This window comes from Oncorhynchus clarkii, chromosome 2, assembly GCF_045791955.1.
Source record: "Oncorhynchus clarkii lewisi isolate Uvic-CL-2024 chromosome 2, UVic_Ocla_1.0, whole genome shotgun sequence".
NCBI lineage: Eukaryota > Metazoa > Chordata > Actinopteri > Salmoniformes > Salmonidae > Oncorhynchus > Oncorhynchus clarkii.
The window spans coordinates 50,127,092-50,152,717 of record NC_092148.1 but is presented as its reverse complement, the minus strand read 5'-3'; the positions used below and the strand labels follow the sequence as shown (position 1 = coordinate 50,152,717).

The 25,626-nt window shown below is 42.7% G+C and overlaps 1 protein-coding gene across 5 annotated transcripts in view; it reads right to left on the bottom strand.

Annotated features, from left to right (window-relative positions):
- Positions 1-25,626, bottom strand: part of LOC139369033 (transcription factor SOX-6-like) — a 152,389-nt gene that overhangs the window by 58,632 nt on the left and 68,131 nt on the right. For all 5 annotated transcript variants that reach the window (XM_071108612.1, XM_071108611.1, XM_071108613.1 and 2 more), the window contains one exon: positions 23,331-23,541. In XM_071108612.1, the coding sequence (XP_070964713.1) occupies positions 23,331-23,541 (211 nt within the window). The remainder of the gene's footprint in view (positions 1-23,330; positions 23,542-25,626) is intronic.

Sequence of the window (25,626 nt, the reverse complement as noted above, 5' to 3'; positions counted from 1 at the left end):
CCTAACAAAAGGACCAGCATTCATAAGCATATGAGCATTGTGAATGGCTTAATGTTTGGTTTGAGAGGTTTGTGCGTGTAGGCTATTGTGGTCATGAGGCCCTTGCCAGGGGTACACAACTTACTTAGCATGTGTCTCAAATGGCACCCTATTCCCTATTTAGTTCACCACTTTTGACTGGAGCCCTATGGGCCTTGGTAAACAAAATAAAGAATTGCACTATATAGGGAATAGGGTACCATTTGAGTCATACCCTTATTCAGTCCCATTAAAGCCTAGCATGTTTACACTGGATTATGATTATGGTAAATAAGTTCATGCTGCAACGGATCACATGGAATCAACACGAGCAACGGTCAACATAGGGAGGCAATGTGTGTGTCCCAAATGGTGCCCTATTCCCTACATAGTTCACTCCTTTTGACCAGGGAATTAGGGTGCCATTTGCAGCCCATAACAAACAGCGACGGAACGTAAATGCTTACAAAAGAGGTTTTCAAAATGTAATTCCAAAAGCCTTTCCCACCCTGTATACTCAAAACAGGGAATTTCCAAGACTGATCCCTAATAACAAGATAGTTGATACAATTTTGCTGTCAAAATGGATGGTTTGTCATCTAACCACTAGGCAGATAGCCTAGTGGTTAGAGCGTTGAGCCAGTAACCGAAAAGTTGCTGGCTCGAATCCCCGAGCTAACAAGGTAAAAATCTGTCGTTCTGTACTCTGAACAAAGCAGTTAACCCACTGTTCCCCGGTAGGCCATCATTGCAAATAATAATTTGTTCTTAACTGACTTGCCTAGTTAAATAAAAAATGTAATTAAAAAAATCTCAAACTGAAAGTATGCCTAGCTTGATATGTACTGTTTATATTTGGTAGTAATTTTAACTTTTTACAACCAAGGGAAGAGAATGTCTTTCCCTCACTATGAGAGTTAAACACACACAGTCTGCTAGGCTTTGCATAAAGTAGAATTAGAGGGAGGATTTATTGACTCACTTAGGGAATAACATTCAATCTAATAATTCTACTCTGCATCCTTGCTTCGAAGCTGTACGAGGGAAACGTGCGTGTTTGTGTGTGCATACCTGCACTGTAAGACTGTTCTGTAATCTCAACAGTAAAACACTGTAAAATGCACAGTAAAATGCTGTACATGTTGTTTTACAGCATTAATGCTGTAGATGGCACTGTATTATGGGAACAATGATGGAAAATACTGTTATTAACTAAGAATCCTGTAAAAAATTACTCGAACACATTATTTTTACAGTAACAGCTTATGCCTACTGTAGATTCAAATGATCAGTTTCAGGCGCCAACCTCATGCTGTTAGGTGACACATGAAGCTCAGACTATTTTTGTAAATATCTTCTTGAAACGGCTGTGAAGTGGAAGCATATTTTCAGCAGCTGGTGGTTCGGAACCTTGACTTGTTTTATAAGTCTCTTTATTGCGAGCCAACGTTGAATTACTGCATGTTTTCTTAGCTAACCTAGCTAGATGGCTAACGTTTGAGATAGCTAGCGCAAGTTGACACAAGCCATTTCAGTCGGCTCTAAATTGCTCGTAAACATCTCGCTGTGAGGCCTAGAAAAAAAGAAGAAGATGATAATCGTTGTGATGATAAGCTTTTAGATACACCTCTTAGTGCCACAGAGAATAAATTGAGCGCAGATTCGTGACCGTTATGTTTTTACCATTACTACAGAGAAAATGGCTTGTTTCTAGCAGTTCAAAAGATATTACCCATATTATAACTGCTGCAAAGGGGTTTTTTTTCTTCCGATTGACGGGACGCATTCTACACATGAACCAAGCCATGGGCCGTTAAACTACGCGCAAGCCGCTAAAGTCCATACTAATGACCAGTGCACCGGTGTCGTATTGAGGTACCTGCCGACCTAAGGTGCTTGCCACACTGGGCAGCTGTAACACAGTGTCGCTGGCAGTAGCTAGTGAAATGGCCAATTGTTTATATTATATCTCAAGTAGGAAAACAGCCTACATAATAAATAACTAATGTTGGTAGCCACCTAGATGTCCCCATGATACAGTCTACTGAATGGGGAGAGCGTGAACGGCAACAACACCGGGACACAGTGTCCTCCTGTGATTTGGATCACTCTGCTCTCAGCTGTGCCGACATACGTCATAGTTTTGCAGGCCAGGAGCGTCCGTATAGCCTCTCCTGTTTAATTTAAACAGCACTGTTTCATAATGTGACAGTATTAGCTAAACCTGTTCACTTTACTAATCGAATGCAAACGCTTGGTGGCACGGAAAGAAAAGAAAACGTTGTGAGTCGGGTAAAATAAGCTGGGATATTGTGAAGGCTATTGCAATGTTTCATTTAGTTAGCTAGGATTCGAAGTAGGTCTGTATAGCGGTCTTACTTGTATTTGTTCAATGACTCAATTGATGTTGTGTGGCTGCACAGGTTCCTAGTTCTCAAATCAACCCAAGAAGATGAACCCTGAAGATGGGACAAAGTGCATGGCAAGGTGGCCCAGAGGAAGCCAGCTGTTCTCAACCGCTGCCTTGCCCCATTCTACCAAGAGCTCGCAGAGTTTGAACGAATGAAGACCTCTGGTGAGGTGAGTACACACACAGTCTTTTTACCCACAAGGTAACAGCCCAGGTGTGCTCGGTCTCTGATTCTATTATGACTTTTTCTATGCTTGTCCTAGGGGTGAGAAATAGCTGAGAAAATCCGAACTGAGGAGGATTGTTATGGAGACCCATGAGGAACAGTTGACTTCTCTCTCTCTCTCTCTCTCCTGGATGCTCTGCTCCTCAAATGGAGTTGCCCCTGATCATAGATCTAGGATTGTACCCAATCCTAATTTCAACTCCCTCTCTCGCTTTGTCTCTCTCTCTCCGCCCACACCCCCACACAATATCTTTTTTAGATTTGTGTTGCAATGATGCTCTCATATGTGTTAACCGTTTATACTTCTATTGTCAAGTCGGTTGTTTACTTTGTTGCTAATGTTGTTGCCAATTTGAATAAACACATTTTATGTACAAATGTATTGTTTTCTTACATTTTACGACTTCAGTAGTGCTGAGCGATTAGTGCTATTTACAGTCGCTTTGGTTTCGGTTCTATTATTAAAACATCATCCCTGATTTCGGTTTTGATTATTTGGGTTGAATGCTGTGACACACACAAAAAAAGTCCCATGACGGTAGTGACTGCCCATTACTCACTTATTAACCATCATTTATTCACATTACTTTAATAAAATATTTCAGTTGTGTACATAACAGTTGTTTTATTTGATGACTTTATAAGTGAATTCCAAGAAATCACATCTCTATATTTTGTAGTTCTTCAAAGTAAATAGGGGATACTTTTATGACTGCTGAATACCAACTATCAATCACTTAGATCATGTATTTTCAGGTAGAGATACCCCTCGAAGCTACAGCTGCTCTCTATATCCCCTCACGATTGTGCAATATTTTGTCACCTCCATAACAGGCGTAAAAAAAAACACAGACCAGACAAGTAGATGTGCAAAGGATTATGGTCATTGTAGTTAATTACCACATTTGATGCACTAAACTATGTAGAATATTGGCCTGCTGAAAACTACAACTCCCTACTACATCGCCCAGTTCAGGCTGGATCTGATTTATCTTCAGAGAAACTGTGCAATTTGCGCATTGAGCTCACAAGAAGAAGAAAAAACGAAATGTAATTCAAATAATTTAACCGACTTAGGCCAAACAGTTGTTTAAAAACCCAAAATTGTGGTTAATCGCTCAGCACTAGGGAGAATGTCACTGTACGTTTACAGCATTACAGATTTGAGCTGGCAACTCTGGTGCCAGTATAATGCTGTACATTTAAAGGGAGAAGTTTTACAGTGTGTACATTACGTGCACGCGGATGTGTGTGTGACGGTTATCCACGATTTATAACCCTCAAACTGATAAACACATCTGAAAAGAGAAGGAGGAAGGAAGAGCAAGAGGCAGAGGAATGGAGAGGAGAAGAGAGGAGGAAATGGTGTGTTTAACCCTGGATGGGTCTCTATCTCTCCCTCCTTTCTTAACCCTACAGAATGGGGATCAAGTGCTGTTTAGATTGGGGACTGGATAAAAATTCCACACTCACTCTCCTTCCCCTAATAGAGGGGATATTCAAATGATGAACGACTTGTGAACAAGGTCCAGAGAAGTGAGGGAGAAGGGGAGCAGGGGAGAAGAGGAAAAAGGAGAGAGTGGGGCGAGAAGAGGTAGGAGAAGAGGAGAAAGAGGAGGAGAAGAAAGAGGAGAATAAGGTGGGAGGAAAGCCCCACGGTGCTTCTATTGGTTGCTAAACCACACACACAGACAACGCTGTCATTGTAAATCTGTGGAGCCCAGCCAGCCAGCCAAGTATCAGAGATTGTGTTTGGTGTAAACAGACTTTTTATCACCTGGCTGTCTTAGCGTTGTGCCAAAAGCAAGTGTTTATGGTGTTTAACAGAAACCCCAGGCGTGTAATGGTGTGCGGCAGGCAAGCGTCAACAGTCGTGGAGGGAGGACACTGCCAGGAGTTTAGGAGCCGAGCCTTTACTGTCTACAGTAGCCTAGCATGAGGTCACCACTTGGAAAGAAAAGAATGATATCTCTCCTCTCTCTCTCTCTTTGCCTTGTTTTCTCTCACGCATGCACGCACACATGCGCACACACACACACACACACACACACACTAGCAGTTGTCCTAAACGCTAATTTAAGGTTTTTTTTTTTTTTTATCCTCCCAACAGTTAATGCATGATACCTACAGCACTGAAGCTTAAGAGAATAAGAGAACCATTGAGATCCCCCACCCAAGTCTAAATCAATCAATATACACGAATGAGCAATATCAACTCTTCCTCCAACCCACAGCAAATGGAGTGGGTAGAGCAACGAATTAACAACGTTTGCTCAGCTACCATCTACTGTTAGTCCACTTCTTATTTAAGAGGGCGGATCAGACACATGCACTATACCTAGTTCAGAAGGGGGTACTCAGTACTCAATGTTGCACTGCAGCTGGAGAGCAGGAGAGAAAGACAGAGAGCGAGAGGACAGAGAGTGAAGTGAGAGGCAGAGAGACAGAGAGACAGAGATAGAGAGAGAGCAGCTGGGCTGAACAGCTGGCCAGGAGGATTTATGTCAGAGTGAAATAAAACTCAACATATGTCCAAACACAAGCCGAGGCCAGAGAGGAAAGGAGAGATCCTCTCTTTAGCACATACAGCACAGCCACTAACATACAGTACACGCACACACACACAAGTGCACCCCCCCCCGATACAGCCACAAAACCCATAGCAACCAAACTTCACACACAGCTCTGTTCTGTCTCTCACACACACAAGTAGCCTAAGGATTCAAGTAAATGTGTGTACTGAAGCCAGCTAGCCACTACAAGAGCGAAGTGCTGTAAAACCATTAGAGTCTGAGTCAGATGTGTGTTGTGCGTGTTAGCGCCGTGTCCATTACAGAAACACTATTTTCATCTGTCAGATGACACCTGCTCTGCCTCTCTCTCTCTCTTGTTCGAGCTGCCAGCCACGAGCTCCAGGGTGAAGTTTCTCCTAGGTACAGCTCTAGGGTCAGCTAGGCCTCCCCAATCCTAACCTTAACCATTAGTGGGAAAAAAATACAAAACTGACTCAAGATCAGTATCTTGGGTAAACTTCACCCTGGTCTAAATGTTGGGCCATGGTTGGTGAATGCCTGCAAGCTGCTCCTTTAGAGAGGGTGGATGGGGGCTGGATGAAAGAGGGTAGCAGCATACTAGCCTCCCTGTATGACCTCATCAACTGACCAGCATCTGACCCACAAGCTTCCACCCTATAGCCATTCTCCACTTCACCTCTCTTCATGTTCCAATTCTTTCCCCTGAAGTACGCACTTGAATGCCGTTGGATTAGGTATATGAAAGGGAAGTGGAAAAAGTGCCCAGAAGGGTAGAAATGTAGGGAATTGGGAGGCACACACAGTTTTCTGGTATAGAACGGCTACTGTGCTTCATCCCGTTGGGTGCGGCTACATTGGCAGTTGCAGATAGAAATGTTTCGTATGGAGCTGACATGAGTCCATAGTCTGCACGACCGAGGCAAATCTGTCCTAATACCGTACAGTACATTTCTCGCTGAACCTTCTGCAAAGTTGAACCCCAGTCAACGAATGTCGTCCTGTTCTGGGTAGCCCTCGGTTACTTGTGTGACAGTCGCGGCGGCCAGTCGCACAACTAGCACAATTATAGTCTGAAGAAACGTAATGCTAAGCGTTTAACCCTCAACTTATAACCCAGCCTCGACTTATACAGTGGGGTCCAAAATGATTGACAACCTTGATAAAAATGGGTGTCAAGGGTGTCAATCATTTCGGACCCGACTGTATACAAGCAGACGCTTGTATCCTAAACGACTTACGTGCGCATACATTGTACGGACGGGTAGTCCTGGGAACGGCTCATAATAATAGCCGGAACAGAGCAAAACCTTCTTTTTTTTCCCCTCCAATGTATTTGATACCGTTCCACTCATTCCGCACAAGTCAATGAGCCCCCGTCCTCCCCAATTAAAGGTGCCACCAACCTCCTGTACTACCAACTGAGCTACAGAGGACCAAAGTACTTGCTTATCACACCTGAAGTCTCTCAGTGCAAAATACAATTCAAAGGAAAGAGAACGTCTCACCCCTGTCATGTTTCAGAATACCTCACCCCTCCGCACTCATCCAAAAAGTCCATTGGATTCGGTTTGCACTTTTACTCGTGATTTGAGGAAACCCTATCCAACACCATGTGAGGCGGAGACACAATAGAAGTGTTGTTGTGGGGGGGGGGGCCATAGGGTGACAGGAGGTTGGGGTGGGAGTGGTTGGATTCACAGGGGGTAGAAGAGGTGTTGGGGGGGGGGTTCTTGCTGGGATCGACAGCTGAGTGCTTTAGAAAGTGAGAGGCCGACCTAGTATGTCTACCCACGGGCCCCCACCGCTGTCGACGCATCCGAACAGGGAGAATCCGAGGGGTTTGGAAAGACATCCGAGGGGCTTGGAAAGACATCCGGACGCACAGAGAGAGAATAGCACACAAGTACGTCACACAAGCAGCTGGTTCATTATATATCATCTGTAATGGGGGGTGATTATGAAACTCTCTCACAGACACTGTTACAGCCTCCCGCTCTTTAAAACAAACTCTGAACCACTATACGTTGTGTATTTTATGCCACATGCTTAATTGAAGGCCTGCTACTCTTTGAACATTGGGGGATACAAAATGTCCTTGGTAAAAAAAAAACAGTTGTTTCAAAAAAAGACAAACATGTTTGGTGTATTTGAGAGAGTTCTGGTTTACCTCAGGTACTCCAGGGAGGTGTGTGCGGGACTGGATGAGGTCTATCAAAGAGGACTATATGATCATTTGGCCAACTGCCAAGCCGTGGAAAAGGCTACTGGGCATCCCATGGCTTGATGTAGTTAAGGCACTCTGCCACAGATCATTACAGCAGAGATCCCTCTTCATTATGGGGAAAGCAGGGAAACAGACGACGATATAGAGGAGGATGGGAAGAGGTACAATCACACAAACTTGGAAAATACACACACTCAAATGTGCGTATGCGCGCACACACATACACACACACACACACGCGCGCAAGCTGCCAATCCTATAGAGAAGGGCAAACGCAGTGGCAATGCCAAGCCTCGAGTCAAATACCTTGTATAATTAGCCTACAGGCTTAACCCTTGGCCTGACCTTATTCTCTCTACACCACCTCTACCTACCACTGTACCACCACTACTACCACCTGCCTGCACCCACACAAGCACCAACATGCATACACACACAAACACACACTTCACATAATGTGGGTTCCACAAAGGATCACTGTTCAATCAGACGACACTTACTCTCTGCATTACCCGCCCCTTTACGATGAGGCTGTGTCGCAAATGGCACTCTATTCCTTACATTGTCCACTACTTTTAAAACAGAGCCCTATGGACCCTGGACAAAAGTAGTGTACCACATTGGGAATAGGGTGCCCTTTGCGACTAGGCGGTAGCGTGTAACCGACAATAGCTACCATGGCCATCAGGTAACACCTAAATGGGGATTTGCTTTATGAGAAAAGAGGATTATGATATGAGAAAAGATAATTGGTCTATGAAACATAATGAATCCTAAGTGAGGAAAAGTAACTGCTAGTGACATCACTGGTACAGTTGTAAAGAAATAGAAAGGTACAAGCAAGGGTGACTGAATAGGAGCGCTTAATTATACAGATTGTCAGGCAGGCTAGACGGAATAGTTGCACGCCTTTTTTTAGAGAGGTATTTCCGGATACACTGAAAGACACACACACACACACGTGTACACAGACTAAGGCTGTCCCCGGCTAAAAAAAATCTTTGTGGACCGAAATTCGTCTGTTCTTTCGACCAATCATTTGGTCGGCATCTTTTTAAACGTGTATTTTTTTCCATATATAGACATATATCGATGCATTTTAATAAAATCATCTATATGCATTGAGCTTGTCTGATGCTTTAAGCTTACAAATAAAATAAAACAAATGTCTCAAGAGGGCGCCAGAGATCTTAACCTGACCCAACTATACTCCTCCCGCTCCTGCTAGCTTTCACAGATTCTGCCATTACTCTCCTGAAGTTGCCGGTAAAAGGCTACACGAGGTGTCGGCAACCTTTCTCATGTTGAATGCCAATTTATCTTACTATTTCTACCGATCTGCGTGCCAGTTAAGGTTTTCATATGCACACTTTCGTAAAACAGTTTCATTGAATTTATAATAACGTCTTCATATCTCAAAATCCTTGTCATGTGGTTAATCAAAATTCTATCCAAATCTAAATGAAAATGGTACAAATGAACTTATATTGCTATTGTCAACTATGTAAAAATAGCCTACATAAAGCAAACAAATAAAAACGTTGCAGCCTGCAGGTAGAAAATAAATATCCTATGAATCACATTGGCTACACATGGCCTTTCTGCAATGAACTTGAAACATTGCATGAACTATTAAGTTGGGTCCAGCCCCGAAACATGCGCTAGCGATCTTGCAACATTGTATAAAATATTCAGGGCCCTCTAGCACCACTAAGCTCTGGACAGACACCTGTAGACTATTTGCGCAAGGGATAAGAAGCAGAGCTTGACTTGGGCAGGAGCTCACCGGAGCTGAGTACCGGCACCTCACATTTTTCTACTGCTTGAGCTCCAGTTTCTCCAGAATATTAGCTCAAAAGTATTGTGAAGCTTCTGCACCTAAATATAAACAGTACCAGCACCCAAAATAAATGAGTACAGGAACCTACTTCAGTCCAAGTCAGTACTGATAAGAGGTCTATTTTATTACGTTTCCACTGGATCAGAGCATGACATGTTTCCCTTTCACGCTGAAAGGGAGAGAGCTGGAAATATTTTCCAAACACATTGAGGAACTATTGTAACTCTCAATGGATGAAAAAAACATACTTAGTTCCCTTGCTGTTTGAGGTGAAGAAAACATGACTTTGAGAAGCTCCACAGGTCATTAGTGGTGGTGCGTTAAGCCAATCAGAAATACTATCAGATCCCCAAATGGGAAATTCATACGCCTACATTTACGCACAGACAAGGTAGCCTATAGGCCTACTTATATGCGTGCGTGTCCTTACTAAACATTGGCAGGAGCGCTCCAAACAAAAGACAATGGCTAAATTGACAAAACCAAATAAACCAAAACTTGTTTCTCACAAGTGAAGCATAGGTTGTGCACTCTGCAAAAAATGTGTCCACTCAGACAATGAGAACTGGAAGACTTAAATAATAATATTGAATGCATTAAAATAAATTACCGTAACCAAAGTAACAAACACTGTAGATTAGAAATGATAGGAATTAACTGTAAATCTACCACTGGTGATATATGATTGAGAAGATGGTGCCGATAGAGATGGCAGCTTCGCTTCAAGTCCTTAGGATACTGTGCAGTATTTAGTTTTTTATTGATTATTTCTTACATTGTTAGCCCAGAAAACCTTGAGTGTTATTACATTCAGCCAGGAAGAACTATTGGATATCAGAGAGACATCAACTTACCAGCACAACCAGCATTACGACCAGGAATACGACTTTCCCAAAGCGGATCCTTTGTCTGCACCTCCCAGGGCATTTTAACTGATTCCAGAGGCCGATCCAAACCAAAGCCGCCGAGAGGAGAGGGTGCCAGAGCGGTCTTCTAGTGAGGCTTCGGATGCGCACACACCACCCACCGCTTCCGAGTATATTACTCGCTAATGTCCAGTCCCTAGTTAAAAAAGCAGCCGAAATTAGGGCAAGAGTTGCTTTCCAAAGAGATATCCGGGATTGTAACATACTCTGTTTCATGGAGACACGGCTAGCTGGGGAGATGCTGTTGGAGTCCGTACAGCCAACGGGATTTTCAGTGCATCCCGCCGACAGGAACAAACATCCCTCTGGTAAGAAGAAGCGCGGGGGTGTATGTTTCATAATTAACAACTCATGGTGTAATTGTAACAACAACTCAAGTCCTTTTTTTCACCTGACATAGAATTCCTCACAATCAAACACCGACCATATTATCTCCCAAGAGAACTCTCCTTGGTTATCGTCACAGCAGTGTATATCCCCCCGCAAGCAGATACCAAGATGTCCATCAAGGAACTTCACTGGAATTTATGCAAATGTGAAACATATATCCTGAGGCTACATTTATTGTAGCTGGGGATTTTAACAAAGCTAATCTGAGAACAAGGCTACATAAATTCTATCAGCATATTGATTGCAGTACACGAGCGAGTAACACACTTGACAACTGCTACTCTAACTTCCGTAGTGCATACAAGGCCCTCCCCCACCCTCCTTTTGGCAAATCTGACCATGACTCCATCTTGTTGCTCCCCTCCTATAGGCAGAAACTAAAACAGGAATCACCAGTGCTTAGGTCTATCCAATGCTGGTCGGACCAATCGGATTCCACGCTTCAAGATTGATCAAGTGGACTGGGATATGAGATCGATCAAGTGGACTGGGATATGTTCCGGGTAGCCTCAGACAATAGCATTGACACTGACTCGGTGAGCGAGTTTATAAGGAAGTGTATAGGAGATGTTGTACCCACTGTGACAATACAACCTTCCCTAACCAGAAACCGTGGATTGATGGCAGCATTCGCGCAGAATTGAAAGCACGTACCGCTGCATTTAATCATGGCAAGGTGACTGGAACCATGACCAATTACAAACACAGTAGTTATTCCCTCCGTAAGGCAATCAAACAAGCAAAGCATTGGTAAAGAGACAAAGGAACTTAAAACGTTCCACCTTCTCCACTGTTGTCTCGTCGATGTGGATAGGGGGGTACACCCTTTGCTGTTTCCTGAAGTCCACGATCATCTCTTTTGTTTTGCTGACATTGAGTGAGAGGTTATTTTCCTGACACCACACTCCTAGGGCCCTCACCTCCTCCCTGTAGGCTTTCTCGTCATTGTTGGTAATCAAGCCTACCACTGTAGTGTCGTCTGCAAACTTGATGATTGAGTTGGAGGCGTGCATGGCCACGCAGTCGTGGTCGATGAGTTTGTTGGTTACTATGGTGTTAAATGCTGAGCTGTAGTCAATGAACAACATTCTTACATAGGTATTCCTCTTGTCCATATGGTATAGGGCAGTGTGCAGTGTGATGGTGATTGCATCATCTGTGGACCTATTGGTGTGCCACCAGAGACTCTGGGTTCGCGCCCAGACTCTGTCGCAGCCGGCCGCGACCGGGAAGACCGTGGGGTGATGTACAATTAGCCTAACGTTGTCCAGGTTTGGAAGGAAGTGAGTTTGTGTTTATACAGGAAGCACCGCCCCCACTTACCAACCAACCATGTCAATGGGAGGTGGATGGCGATGTGTTACAGAGTTTGATTTGGTCTCTGCATGCCTCTGGAGGCTCCGCAATTGCGTCACACCCTCCATATGGAGCCACCGACCACATTTTCGGATCAAGCATAAATTTGCTTTTAGCCCCCACTTACCAACCAACCATGTCAATGGGAGGTGGATGGTGATGCGGTACAGAGTTTGATTTGGTCTCTGCATGCCTCTCTGGAGGCTCCGCAATTGCGTAATGGATTAGTTCACTGAGATTGGCGCAAATATATATATATATTTGTTCCTGCTCGGCTAAAACAATCTCGGTCGACCAACAGCCTAACGACCAAACAATCGACCAGTCGACTAATTGGGATCAGCGCGAGTGCACATGTACACACACACACTCTCTCTCTCTCCCTCTATCTATCCCAGGAACAATAGTGCCAAGGGAAAACCCGCTCTGCGTTTTGAGTGGCATTGACAGAGATGCTGAAATGGCATATCATCGCTGCGAGAGAACAAAGTGGAGAAGCACACAATGAGTCTATTGTCACAGACAGGGGTTAAGCGAAGTTGGACTCCCTTGATGTTGCCCTCCAGCTGGTTAAGCCATTAGATGTTGTGATCGGATCCCCAGGCCTGCGATGGGTCCCAAATGGCACCCCATTTCCTATATAGTGCCTTATTTTTAACGAGGGAGGAATAGCGCTCTGGTCAAAGTAGTGCACTATATATTGAATAGCGTGCCATTTCAAACACAACCTAGGGCTGCAGGCAGAGCTACCCTAGGCCAAACTAGCTGTGGAGATGTGAGAGACTGTTGGACCACACAAGAAAAATCATTGCAAGGGCCACTACAAGCCGTATACCACCCCTTACGGAAAAACCACATGACTTCACAAGACATTTCCACATGTTTTGCACATGTGAAAACATGTGTTTTTGGAAATGTCACATGTGAAGTGTTCCAAATACAAATGTTTTCACATGTGAAAGGCCCAATTTATTGGCAAGAATATATTACTGCACTTCGATAAAAGTTGCCTGTAAACAAGTCAATATTTGTGTGATTATCAACTAAAAAGTTTAAGTGCAGAGGGACACTTGACATTAAGACCTAGAGTCAATGAGATCAAGCGTAAACACTCAATAGCTAACATTAATGAGGATTTCTAGGTGTAGATTACATATCACAATCCAGTGTTCCAACTTGTAAGGCTACATGGGATCCCTTAACGCAGCTCTATGCAGCCAATAGCAATTTCTGCTTCAAGTATAATGGCATGAGACACTTGTGGATTTGACAGCTCTAACGCAGTTCCAAAACAATCGCTATGTGGGTGTCCACTAGCGTGGATATGATAGAATATTGCCCTAAACGTGCATAAATACTCTCTGGATTTGAAATTGCAACCATTTGTCAGAGGTAAGCATGTGGGATAATTCAGAGCTCAGGGATGATAAACATGTTTCCTACTAGTTATTAACAGTTGGAGGGTCATACAAGTGGATTTTTGCCAGTCGTATGTGGTAAATTCCCACTTCCCACTAGGTACAATCACTACTGCACTTTGAAATGGAGGTGGAGCATTGTGCTGGTGGGGGCTCATTAGCATATGTGGGGGCATGGTCTAGAATATGATGTATTTGTGCCAACCGTCAGTGGAAATGTTGTACCAGTTTACGTGGTTTTATCATTATGTTGATGAAGGTTGAGCACCTCTTTTGATATTGTCAGTACTGCAATCTTTTTAAAAACTTGTGAAAATCAAGAGCTGCACTGTGAAGAGGTTACTGTGCATTTCCAGTAGCTTAATGGAAGATGGTTCACAGAAAGTTAATGTTTAATTTTCAATAATTTATGGTCAACTAATTACAAGTGGATTATTGCTAATCCATCACACTCACTGACTTGATGGTCTGGAAGGGAAGTGAGTATTACAATTACATGGTGACTAGTCATAAATGAGCTATTGTATGGTTCTTTGGTATCACATGCACTTGTCAGTCTTTTAACAAGGCTGAAGAACTGACAGTTCTGACAGTTCAAGCTTAATGTTTATAAACAGAGCAAATTAACTGGGATAACCTTACCTTATGGGAGACCAAAAAAGCTAGCTGAAAGCCACGCCTGCAATCTTCTGATAGGCTGGTGCTGTTACAGTATGCTGCCAATCAGCAAGTGATGTGCATGTTGTCAACAGAAGAGTCAGTGAAGGCACCGTAAGATTGCTGGTGGCAGCAAGTTACTGTGACTTTTAAAATAACTTACTGCCAAGTAGTTTCCAGTTAAGAAATGAGTAATTCACAGCAACAAGTTCACAATAAGTTACTGGAACATTCATAATAACCTCTTCACGGTGCAGCTCAGGGCTGCTCATTACCGACACATTATCTTACAACATTTGCAGAATGAACAGTATCAAAGGATTTGCATTGGCATAACCATCAAACACTTAAACTGCTACAAAACTTCCACTGACGGTTGGCACAAATACACATATTTCACCACACCTCCAAATATGCTAATGAGCCCCACCAGTATATTGCTCCCACCTATCAAAATGCAGTGATGATCGTGTCTTATATTCCAAATATTAGGTAGAAAAATGTACCATTATACCTACATGTTGACAAACTGTACCATGTGAGTGCACCTGTAAAGTTGACATTTTACCTGGTTGCACCCAAGGTAACGACACTGTAGTATACCCTAACCCTACCCTTATTTTTTAAGAGTGTGTTAATATACAGTATGTTCCATGTAATTCGTATGAACCTGGTGGCACTGCAGATACATTGATGCACTTCCAACTAAAAGGTTCAAATCCCCAAATAATTCATATATACTCTACGTCAAGTGTCCTTGAGCACTGCTCGTTTTATGTTGGTGGTGATAATTGGACAATTATTTCCTTGAATCTGGGCAGCTTTTAGCAAAGTGCAGAAGTGCATTCTTGCCAATAAGTATGTGGCCATATCTCTTTCACGCTCACAGATCTGGTGATGTAGCTGCACTATAGCAGGACATTTCTGTTTGATAGCGACCAAGAAGTTATGAGTTCAAATTTCATTTAAGGCTGACTCCCAAATGTGGTCACAGTACAAGGTTGTACAGTAATTGAAATCAGAATACAGCATTATACTGACATTTTATAGAAATAACACCTTCCAGTTGTTGTATATACACAACCGTTCAAAAGTTTGGGGTCACTTAGAAATGACTGGTGTTTTGCAGGAGTGATGGTTGCTGATAATGGGCCTCTGTACACCTATATAGATATTCCATTAAAAATCTGCTGTTTCCAGCTACAATAGTCATTTACAACATTAACCATGTCTACACTGTATTTCTGATCAATTTGCTGTTATTTTAATGGACAGAAAATGTGCTTTTCTTTCAAAAACAAGGACACCTCTAAGTGACCCCAAACTTTTGAACGGTAGCGTAGGTGTCTAAAACTATGAATAGTTGTTCTTAAAAGAGAACCCTTCAAAAATAAAAAAATAGAAAAAAAAGGAAACAAAAGTACAGTAGTTTGAGAAATGCATTTCTGTAAAGAGATCGGTATATAGCAGCACTTCAATCCACATTAATCTAAATCTATATGTTTATGGCTGCATTTGAGTTTGTGGAGAGATGTTCTCAGAGCCAATCAATGCATTCATTTAGAAGGGACGATATCCATCTCTCAGTGATTTATTGATCCCCTGCTCTCTTTAGCCAAACACATTGAATGAAATGAACCCAACTATTAAGCTCAATGGGAGTGGTCAAATTCCAAAAATGTATATAGAACCATATTTAATGTACGAGTGAAGGAACTGAAATTCTAACGGCTACAGTACAGTGCCCTGAGGCATCATCGCTGTAATTCATGTCATCGCGATCTCAAACTTCAAAAAGGGAGCTAAAACAGAAAGATGTTACTTGTAGCCAATGGATGGTTGAATCCTAATCTACAACACAGTGTTTGGGTTATTGGTGTTTCTCATTCATTTTGCCTTGGCTAAGTGCTCTCAGTGCGATCAATGCGACTGGTGGGTCCCTGGGGACTACAGTCATACTAATTAGGAGTGAAACAATAGGCCTGTTTTTTTTTTATTCATTAACAACGTACCGTTACTGTATATTTCACCATTAGTGTTTTGATTATATGAATTAATTTAATTTGACACATAGAATTCTGTTAACTACTTTTTTGAGTATTAAAATATACTGTATACCTTACACACAAACGTACACACACACACACACACACACACACACACACACACACAAACGTACACACACACACAAACGTACACACACACACACACACACACACAGAGTCAAAGCTGCTGTTCTAATATATACTATTGACTTCACTACCCACTTTATATTTATAAATACAGTCCATTATTACATTGCGTATGACCTATTCTATTACTTCCACTACTTATTCTTTTTGACTTGATTAGTGATGAATGTACTGCATTGTTGAGGGAGATAGCACATAAGCATTTCCCTGCACCTTTTACACCTGAAGTAAACTGTGTATGTGACATGGGCTGTTGCGGTGACCGCATTACCGCTACACCGGCGGTCTTGAGTCAAATTCCACGTGACCATCTAGTCAAAGTAATTAGGCTTCTCCAAGCTCTAATGCTGCTGATGGTCATTAGTAGGCTATCAAACTTGCTAACTGCCTGGTACTCAGCACTCTATTGTACCTCGAATCACTCTGACATCAATACAAATGTGATCGAAAATCTAATCACACACTTCATAAGATCCCATGAGCTCATGTGGACCAACATTTCTATAGGCTATGTAATCTCACGCATATATTATTTAGTATGTAAAGACAAGATTAAATCAAGAATAGTCTGATGGTTGATAATATTAGCCTATCACTTGTAAATTATATATTATCACTATATATTATCACTTATGAATGATGCCCAGTTTAAGGCAAGAAACTATGTCTTTATTTTGTGACGTTTTCTAATCATCGTCACACACCTGTATCCTAGCCCATAGGCCTATTAATGTTTTGATAAGGGTTGTATCACAACTAAAGTGGCCCAATAACTTCAAAGTGAAGCACATTAATCCGCTTTCCCAGTGGTGTAGAGCCTAACTGGCATACATAAGCAGCGCGTGAGTTTCAAGTTTGGGGAAGATCATTTGAACCATAAAAATGCACCTTTATCATAAAAGCATTACATGCATAATCGCATTTACGGCCACTCTTGATAATGGTGTTTTCCGCTGATGGAACATTCATGCTTATAGCCTACTGCCGGGTGCGCATTGCTGTGCTTATAGTGTGAAGAAATAGCCTAATAGTTTATCAACATTCTAAGCTAAACGTTCTGATCTGTTGTGTCAGCCTCATTGCGTAAAAAAGTTTTTGGATGCTAGTGGTTGCATTAATTTGTGATCTATCGCATCCCACAACTGTCCCAGAGTAAGTTTGGAATATTTATTTCTCTCACAGAATAGAGTAGGTAAACTTTTGTACAATGGGGGATAGTAGATTGACAAAGGCTAGTGCTTTGCTGTTCGTTAGGCCTACTCATCTTATTGGCTGACGAAAAGTAAATGTGGACAGTTCTTCTGTCACGTTGTTCGTAATAATGATCGGACCAAGCCGCAGTGTACTTTGAGTTCCACATACTTTTAATGAATAAAGTGAAACTTAAGCAAATACAAAACAAATAAAGAATAAACTAACCGCGACGACAATGCAGTGCGAACAGGCAACTAAACATAAACAATATCCCAAAACGAACAGGTGGGAAAAATGCTACTTAAGTATGATCCCCAATTAGAGACAACGATAACCAGCTGCCTCTAATTGGGAATCATACAAATCACCAACATAGAAAATGAACCTAGAACCCCACATAGAAAATATAAACTAGAACAACCCCCCAGTCACGACCTGACCTACTCTACCATAGAAAATAAAAGCTTTCTACGGTCAGGACATGACATCTTCCAATATCTTCAATATGCACCTCGGAATTGGATAAGGATGCGCGCAGTTGCGTCCCTGATGTGTCTGTCTTCACTTGTAGCCTGTGAGAAAGACACGGTCACGTGTTGGGAAGCCATGTGAGTGAGGTGAGATGTGCTTTGGAGCAAACAGCACTCAGGGAGAAGGGCTGCAAAAGGCATGGATTTTTTAGGGTGCATTATGGCCACACAAAGGGGAAATTCTAGGAATTATCAAGTGCTTCTCAAAATGCGAGACTGACGAAGTGTGTACAATCTGCGCAAAAAAACAAAGCGGAGCTCATGCCTTTCAAGATACTTTTTTCAAATCATCATTAGTCGCATCATTCAGCCTTACAATGTATTACAAATCAAAACATATAGCCCAACGTTTGTAGAGCAACTAAAGTTACATGAATAACTCTAAATTAAACATATAGGAGTACATATTTCTTCATTATCCACTCAACACAGAATAGCCAAATGTGCTCACTCCCTCAAATCGTTTGGAGAAAATATCCTTTCTATTTTATTTAGCTTTGTTCAATTGTATTCTTCATACTATAAACTAATGTAAAATAATGCCTCGGAATTCTAAGCAAATCTTGTCTTGATAAATGAACTAGTGTAGCCCACAGCCATATGGCATAGTGTGATCAGTACCTAACATAAGGACAACTCAGAGTATGCTATTCTGTTCTTCTGAAATATCATGTTTCTTTAGTCCTGTCTAAAATAAATAATTGATTTATTCTGAAGGTGTAAGCTATCTTACATGGATTTATTAGACTTTTTAAAATGTAGATGTTCCAAAGGTCTGTATCAGTGGCTTGTAGGCTATGTGTGGAAGCCAGGAGATGCTTAATGTGTTTCCATTAATTAACAGTCAATTACCGTGAGGCCGACAGTTACAGAGACCATCACCATCACCGGCTGACAAAATGTTATGACCGCCACAGCCCTAGGTGAGACCATAAACTGCTTGTGTACATAAACATTATGTGACAAATACATTTGACTTGATTTTGATTTGTTGATTTGATACACCCTCCATATGTATTTGGACAGTAGATTTAAGATATTAGGGTATTCATTATTGATTTATTTATTTGAGGGTACGTTCATAAATCAAAAAGAATAAGCCCTTTATGTATTACAGTAGTCAAAAGTTTAGTATTTGGTCCCATATTCCTTGCACGCAATGACTACATCAAGCTTGTGACTACAAATTTGTTGGATGCATTTCCGGTTTGTTTTGGTTGTGTTTTGGATTAAGATTTGTCTGATATGAACTGAATGGTGAATAAAGTCGTGTGCCATTTTGGATGAACTTTTATTGTAAGTACGATTAGAAGATGTTTCTGAACATTTCTACATCCAAGTGGATGCTACCATGATTATGGAGAATCATGAATGAATCGTGAATGATGATGAGAGAAAAGGTTACAAAAGGCACAAAGATCATACCCCCCCAAAATGCTAACCTCCCCTGTTACTGGTAATGGTGAGAGGTTAGCATGTTTTGTTGTAGCCTCTGAATGGCATCTCACTCATTATTATTCATGATTCATTCATTTCTTAATCACGGCATTATCAGGATTACATTTAGTAGTGTTCAGAAACATCATATCTACTCACTCAAAAAGAAAACGTGATGGACTCTCCAGTCACCGTGCAGACAGGACAGTGGATTCAGGGAAATCGAGAGGGAGAGGGGGTATGTCTCTCCATTAGTATATACCTGAATGTAAAATGCAGACCGTTCTATCACCCGAGAGGTTGTTATCATGACTGTTGTATATATTCCACCTCAGGAGAACAACAAGCTGGCACTTAATGAATTGCAAAAGGACACTATAGGAACAAGGAGGAATCCTATTACACCGGCTACAATACTCAACGCATGTGGCAGGGGCTACAGTCCATTACAGATTACAAAGGTAGACCTAGTCGTGACTAATCCAACGATGCCTCTCTACCAGAGAATTCAAAGCATTTTATGCAAGTTTTTACAAAAACAACACTGAGCCGTGCACGAGGGCACCCACCGTCCCAGAGAACTGGGTGATCTTGCTCTCAGAGGCCAATGTGAGTAAGGTTTTCAATCTGGTCAAAACTCGCAAGGCAGCGGGGCTGGACGGTATACCAGGGCGCATTCTCAGAGCATGCGCAGACCAGCTGGTAGGCATCTTCATGGTCATTTTCAAACCTCTCCTTGTCCAAGTCTATAATCTCCACATGTCTCAAACTGACCACCTTCATTCCTGCCCCCAACAACTCTAAGGCTACCTGCCACAATGACTATCGCTCTGTAGCACTACCATCTGTAATCAAGTGCTTTGAAAGTCTGGTCATAGCACCCTAGACCCATTCCAAATTACATACTGCCACAACAGATCTACAGACGATGCAATCTCAACTGCACTCCATAATGTCCTCTCCTACCTGTACAAGAGGAATACCTATGTGAGAATGCTGGCTCACTTCAACACCATTATCCCAGAAACCCTAGACCCACTCCAATTTGCATACCGCACCAACAGATCCACAGATTACGCAATCTATTGCACTCCACACTGCCCTTTCACACCTGGACAAAAGGAACACCTATGTGAGAATGCTATTCATTGACTACAGCTCAGTGTTCAACACCATAGTGCCCTCCAAGATCGTCACCAAGCTCGGGAAACTGGGACTGAAACCTCCCTCTGCAACTGGACTCGGTACTTCCTGACGGGCCGACCAGGTGCTGAGAGTAGGCAACACTTCCTCTGCCACGTTGACCCTCAACACCGGGGCACCCCAAGGATGTAAGCTTAGCCCTCTCCTGTACTTCTTGTTTACCCACGACTGCGTGGCCATGCACGACTCCAACTCCATCATCAAGTTTTCAGACAACACAACATTAACAGGTCGCAGTGCAGAGGGTCAAGAGCTTGAAGTCCCTCAGTGTCCACATCACTGAGGACTTAACATGGTCCTCTCACACAAGAGCAGTTGTGAAGAAGACATGGAAATGCCTCTTCTACATCAGGAGGCTGAAACAATTTGGCATAGCCCCTCAGATCCTCAGGCACTTTTACAGCTGCACCTGAGAGCATCTTGACTAGTTGTATCACCGTCTGATATGGCAACTGCACCGCTTGCAACCGGAAGGCCCTACAGAAAGTGGTGCGGACAGCCCAGCATATCACTTGGGGCGAGCTCCAAGCCATTCAGGACGTACAGTGCTTTAGAAAGTATTCATACTTCTTGACCTATTCCACATTTTGTTGTGTTACAGCCTGAATTCAAAATGTATTAAATAACATTTCAAAAATATCACCCATTTACACACAATACCCCATAATGACAAGGTGAAAACATATTTTTAGACATTTTAGCAAATGTATTGAAAAATAAACATCTCAAATACATAAGTATTCACACCTGAGTCCAAACTTTGTAGAAGCAACTTTGATTACAGCTTTGAGCCATCTTTGGTATGTCTGTATCAGCTTTGCACATCTGGAGTTGGGGGATCTTCTCCCATTCTTCCTTACAGATTTTCTCAAGCTCTGTTAAGTTAGATGGGGATTGGCGGTGAACAGCAATCTTTCCACCGATTTTATATGGGATTCAAGTCTGGGCTTCGGCTGGGCCACTCAAGGACTTTCACATTCTTGTTCTGAAGCCATTTCAGCGTTGCTTTGGCTGTATGCTTGGGGTGATTGTCTTGTTGGAACGTAAATCTTTACCCCAGTCTAAGGTCGTCTGCGCTCTCTCATCATGTATTTGCCTGCATTTTGCTCCATTCATTGTTCCTCTATCCTTACCAGTCTCCCAGTCCCTGCCACTGAAAAACATAAACATAGCATGATGCTGCCACCACCATGCTTTACGGTAGGGACGGTGTTAGATGAACTATGCCTGGTTTTCTCCAGACATAGCACTTTGCATTCAGGCCAAAGAGTAACATTTTTGTCTCATCTGACCACAACATATTTTGCCTTATGCTCTCAGCGTCTTTCATGTGCCTTTTTGCAAATTCTAGGCCAGCTGTCATGTGCCATTTTCTCAGAAGTGACATCTGTCTGGCCACTCTCCCATAAAACACAGATTGGTGAAGTGCTGTAGAGACTGTTGTCCTTCTAACAGGTTCTCCCATCTCAGTCAATGAACTATGTAGTTCTGTCAGAGTGGTCATTGGGTTCTTGGCCACCTCCCTGACCAACACAACAAAATGTGGAATAGGTCAAGGGGTATGAATACTTTCTGAAGGCACTGTATATATTACCATTAGTATAACACCATAAGTATTTATATATTCCTGCTATCAGTCACTTTTCAACCCTGTTTACATGGCTATCCTACTACCAGTTAGTGTTGTCATGATACCATCATTTTGACTTTGATACCAGGTGTAGTATCATGATTCTCGATACCATCACGATACTCAATATCAAAACAATATCACTGTAATTTTAAAAAAAAAGTAATCCAGGTCAAATCCAGGTCAGATTAGGTGCATATAGATGTCAGCCCCCATGCAATTATCATAATTCCTCTAATGGCACTTGATCCCGACAGAAACTCAGCTACTGCTCCATTCAATTGTTGGGCATCTTTTCAATATCATTATTTGTGACCCGTTTCAAGAAGTCAGGCATATGCCGCACGTCACTAGACGCGAGGAGAGGCATTTTAAAGTTTTTTAAATAATTTAAAAAAAATAAAATGCGTTTTCTGGCAGAAATGCTTTCTGGATCATGTGACGGTTCACTAACAGTAAACAGAAGACTTCAGCAGGGGTTCTGAAACTTTTTCAGCTCAAGACCGAAAATGAAAAAATCCCCTGACCCAAATCGTCCTCCATTGACCCAAATGAAGACAAATTGTTTTTGATTATACAGTAGATGCATTCTCATAACTTGCGACCCACCTCTTACATGCTTAGGGCCCACTTTGGGTCACGACCCCTAGTTTAAGAAACCCTGATCTACAGTACAGAAGACATTGCAAAAAAACTTTGATGCCTTTGGCTATCCGGCTCTAGAGATCACTACTCTACACTTCACTATATCAATAAAGTGAAGCATTTAAGACGAAAGATCAGTGGGGCCAGTGATATCATGACAATTACAATGTGTAGCATAACAGTACAGAGAGTCGATAGAACTCCATAGCTTTGGGGAATAGGCGCATGCAGGGGCATGCAACGGGAGTCAACCACTAGCCTGATGTGAGGTTTCACTTCTCACAGATCTATGATCTATGGGCGGGGGGGGAATTTGTCACTCATTGAAAGGTTTAAAAGATCCGTCCGAAGAGGATATGGACACAAAGTAAAGGCTGAACATACTGTGGTTACGGAGGCGGGCATGCACACACACACATAGCACACGCACACACATGTGCAAGAGAGCTCACACACGCATGCACACATAGAGAAGAGGGGGGTTATAGGAGATCTCCTACCATCCTGTTCTGTCTTTGTCAGCTCTACTAGTTTCTTCTGTTTCAGGGTGTCCACCACGTCAGCCAGGCTTCCTTTGCGGCGTTCCGGTGTTCTGAAGGCGGATCCGCCTAGCAGCTCGCCGCAATCCTGGGAACACTCCTCAGGCTTTGGTGGAGATATAGAGTTATTCCGGTAGGAGTTCAAGGAACAGCCCTTGCTACTAGCATTGTCCTATAGGAACAAATAAAACAGGGGTGTTTTGGAATTAGTGGAATGACAATACTAGGACTTTTTCATTTTTTCTTTAGTACCTTATGGACATTATTTCAACTTATCACTCGCCACAAAGTTAAGTGTAACTTACAATCTATTTCTCTAACAACTTTGAACGTTTCATCACCTCTCTATTGATATCCCTGGACTAATGTCTGTGGGTGTTGTTGCTGTGGGTGTTGTTTAAATTGTTGCGTAAATCATGGCAATCATCTTCTTACAGCAGAATTTAGACTCGGGCCAGGTTGCAAATCTCTGTATTGGCAGCCAGAGAGTGACACCTTGGCACAGAGGGACTGGCATGGCAGTGGGGAAAGGTCAAGTTGAGATATATGTCCCAAATGGCTTCCTATTCCCTATGTAGTGCATAGGGCTCAGGTTAAAAGTAGCGCACTATATAGGGAATAGGGTGCCATTTGGGACAGACCCCATAATTCAGCGGTTTCGCAACAAAGACAGAACACGGTTACGGATATCCCCTCCCTCCATCTTGTGATTGACGAATGCAACTCAATACAGGAGAATGACACCGGTCATACATAGACTGTGGGGCAAGGGTGAGAGGTACATTTTTACAACTGTCATGCATGGAGATAGTTCTTTTATTTATTTTTTTTTTTGTTGAATTTTTACCCCTTTTTCTCCCCAATTTCATAGTATCCAATTGTTGTAGTAGCTACTATCTTGTCTCATCGCTACAACTCCCGTACGGGCTCGGGAGAGACGAAGGTTGAAAGTCATGCGTCCTCCGATACACAACCAACCAAGCCGCTGCTTCTTTAACACAGCGCACATCCAACCCGGAAGCCAGCCGCACCAATGCGCCGGAGGAAACACCCTACCTGGCCACCTTGGCTATCGTACACTGCGCCCAGCCCGCCACAGGAGTCACTGGTGCGCGATGAGACAAGGACACCCCTACCGACCAAGCCCTCCCTAACCCGGGCGACGCTAGGCCAATTGTGCGTCGCCCCACGGACCTCCCGGTCGCGGCCGGTTACGACAGAGCCTGGGCGCGAACCCAGGACTCTGATGGCACAGCTGGCGCTGCAGTACAGCGCCCTTAACCACTGCGCCACCCGGGAGGCCCGGAGATAGTTCTTTTTAACCTGAAAAGGCCAGCTAACTCTGACCCTACGTCAAAGAATCCCACAGGACTGACGATGGCCATTTGGGGAGAGAGATTCAGCCATGCTTTTTGTAGGACTATGAGTTTTTGTGACACTGAATAAACTTCCATCAGCTAACATATGTGACTCGTTTCAGGATACTAGGTGTGTGTCATGCGTCACTACTCCACAGGAGAGCAATTAGTACGGAAACTTCTGTATTTTAATCAAAATGCGTTTTTTTGGGGGGGCAGAAATGCCTTCTGGAACAGGTGAACTTTCATGTGCCTAAATAACAAATATTTATGCCATCTGTAGATATGAATACAATTGTTAAATTATGAGCCTAGTTGGTTTAGCCACAGAAAAAAGAAAGCAAACTTCCCGCTAGCCATGATTGGCTGAGATATTGAGTTCGGACCGGTCTGCCATGCTTCTGTCTATTTGAGCTGGTCAGTATGTGTAGGTAATCCTGTCTAACACGGCTTTAAAAAAAATATATCCCGTAGTAGAACTGCATAAGTGTTGCTCTCCACCTTCTGGAGGACCGAGTTTTGAAATCAGTGTAATTCGAGTTTAATAGCTAAAGAGATGGAGAAAACACCTGTCTCCGGATTACATCTTCAAACTAAGGGCAACCATGGCATCCGTGACAGAGAAGGAGAAGCGTCCAGCCATGTATACGTAAGATATTCTAGCTAGCTACATTTTCAGATATTACACATTTCTAATTTTGTCAGAAAGTCATTTTCATTTCAAGATAGTGTACTGTTGGCTCGCTAGCTAATGTTACGTGAATGATCTGTGTAGTAATATTATTTGTATCTCAGAGCCATTTGCTTTGCTAGTTATAGCCGAATGTTAGCTAGCTAACATTGCACCTGGTTGGTTAGCTACCTGCAGATTCACGCAGGGTAGTAACGTCATGAGTTGG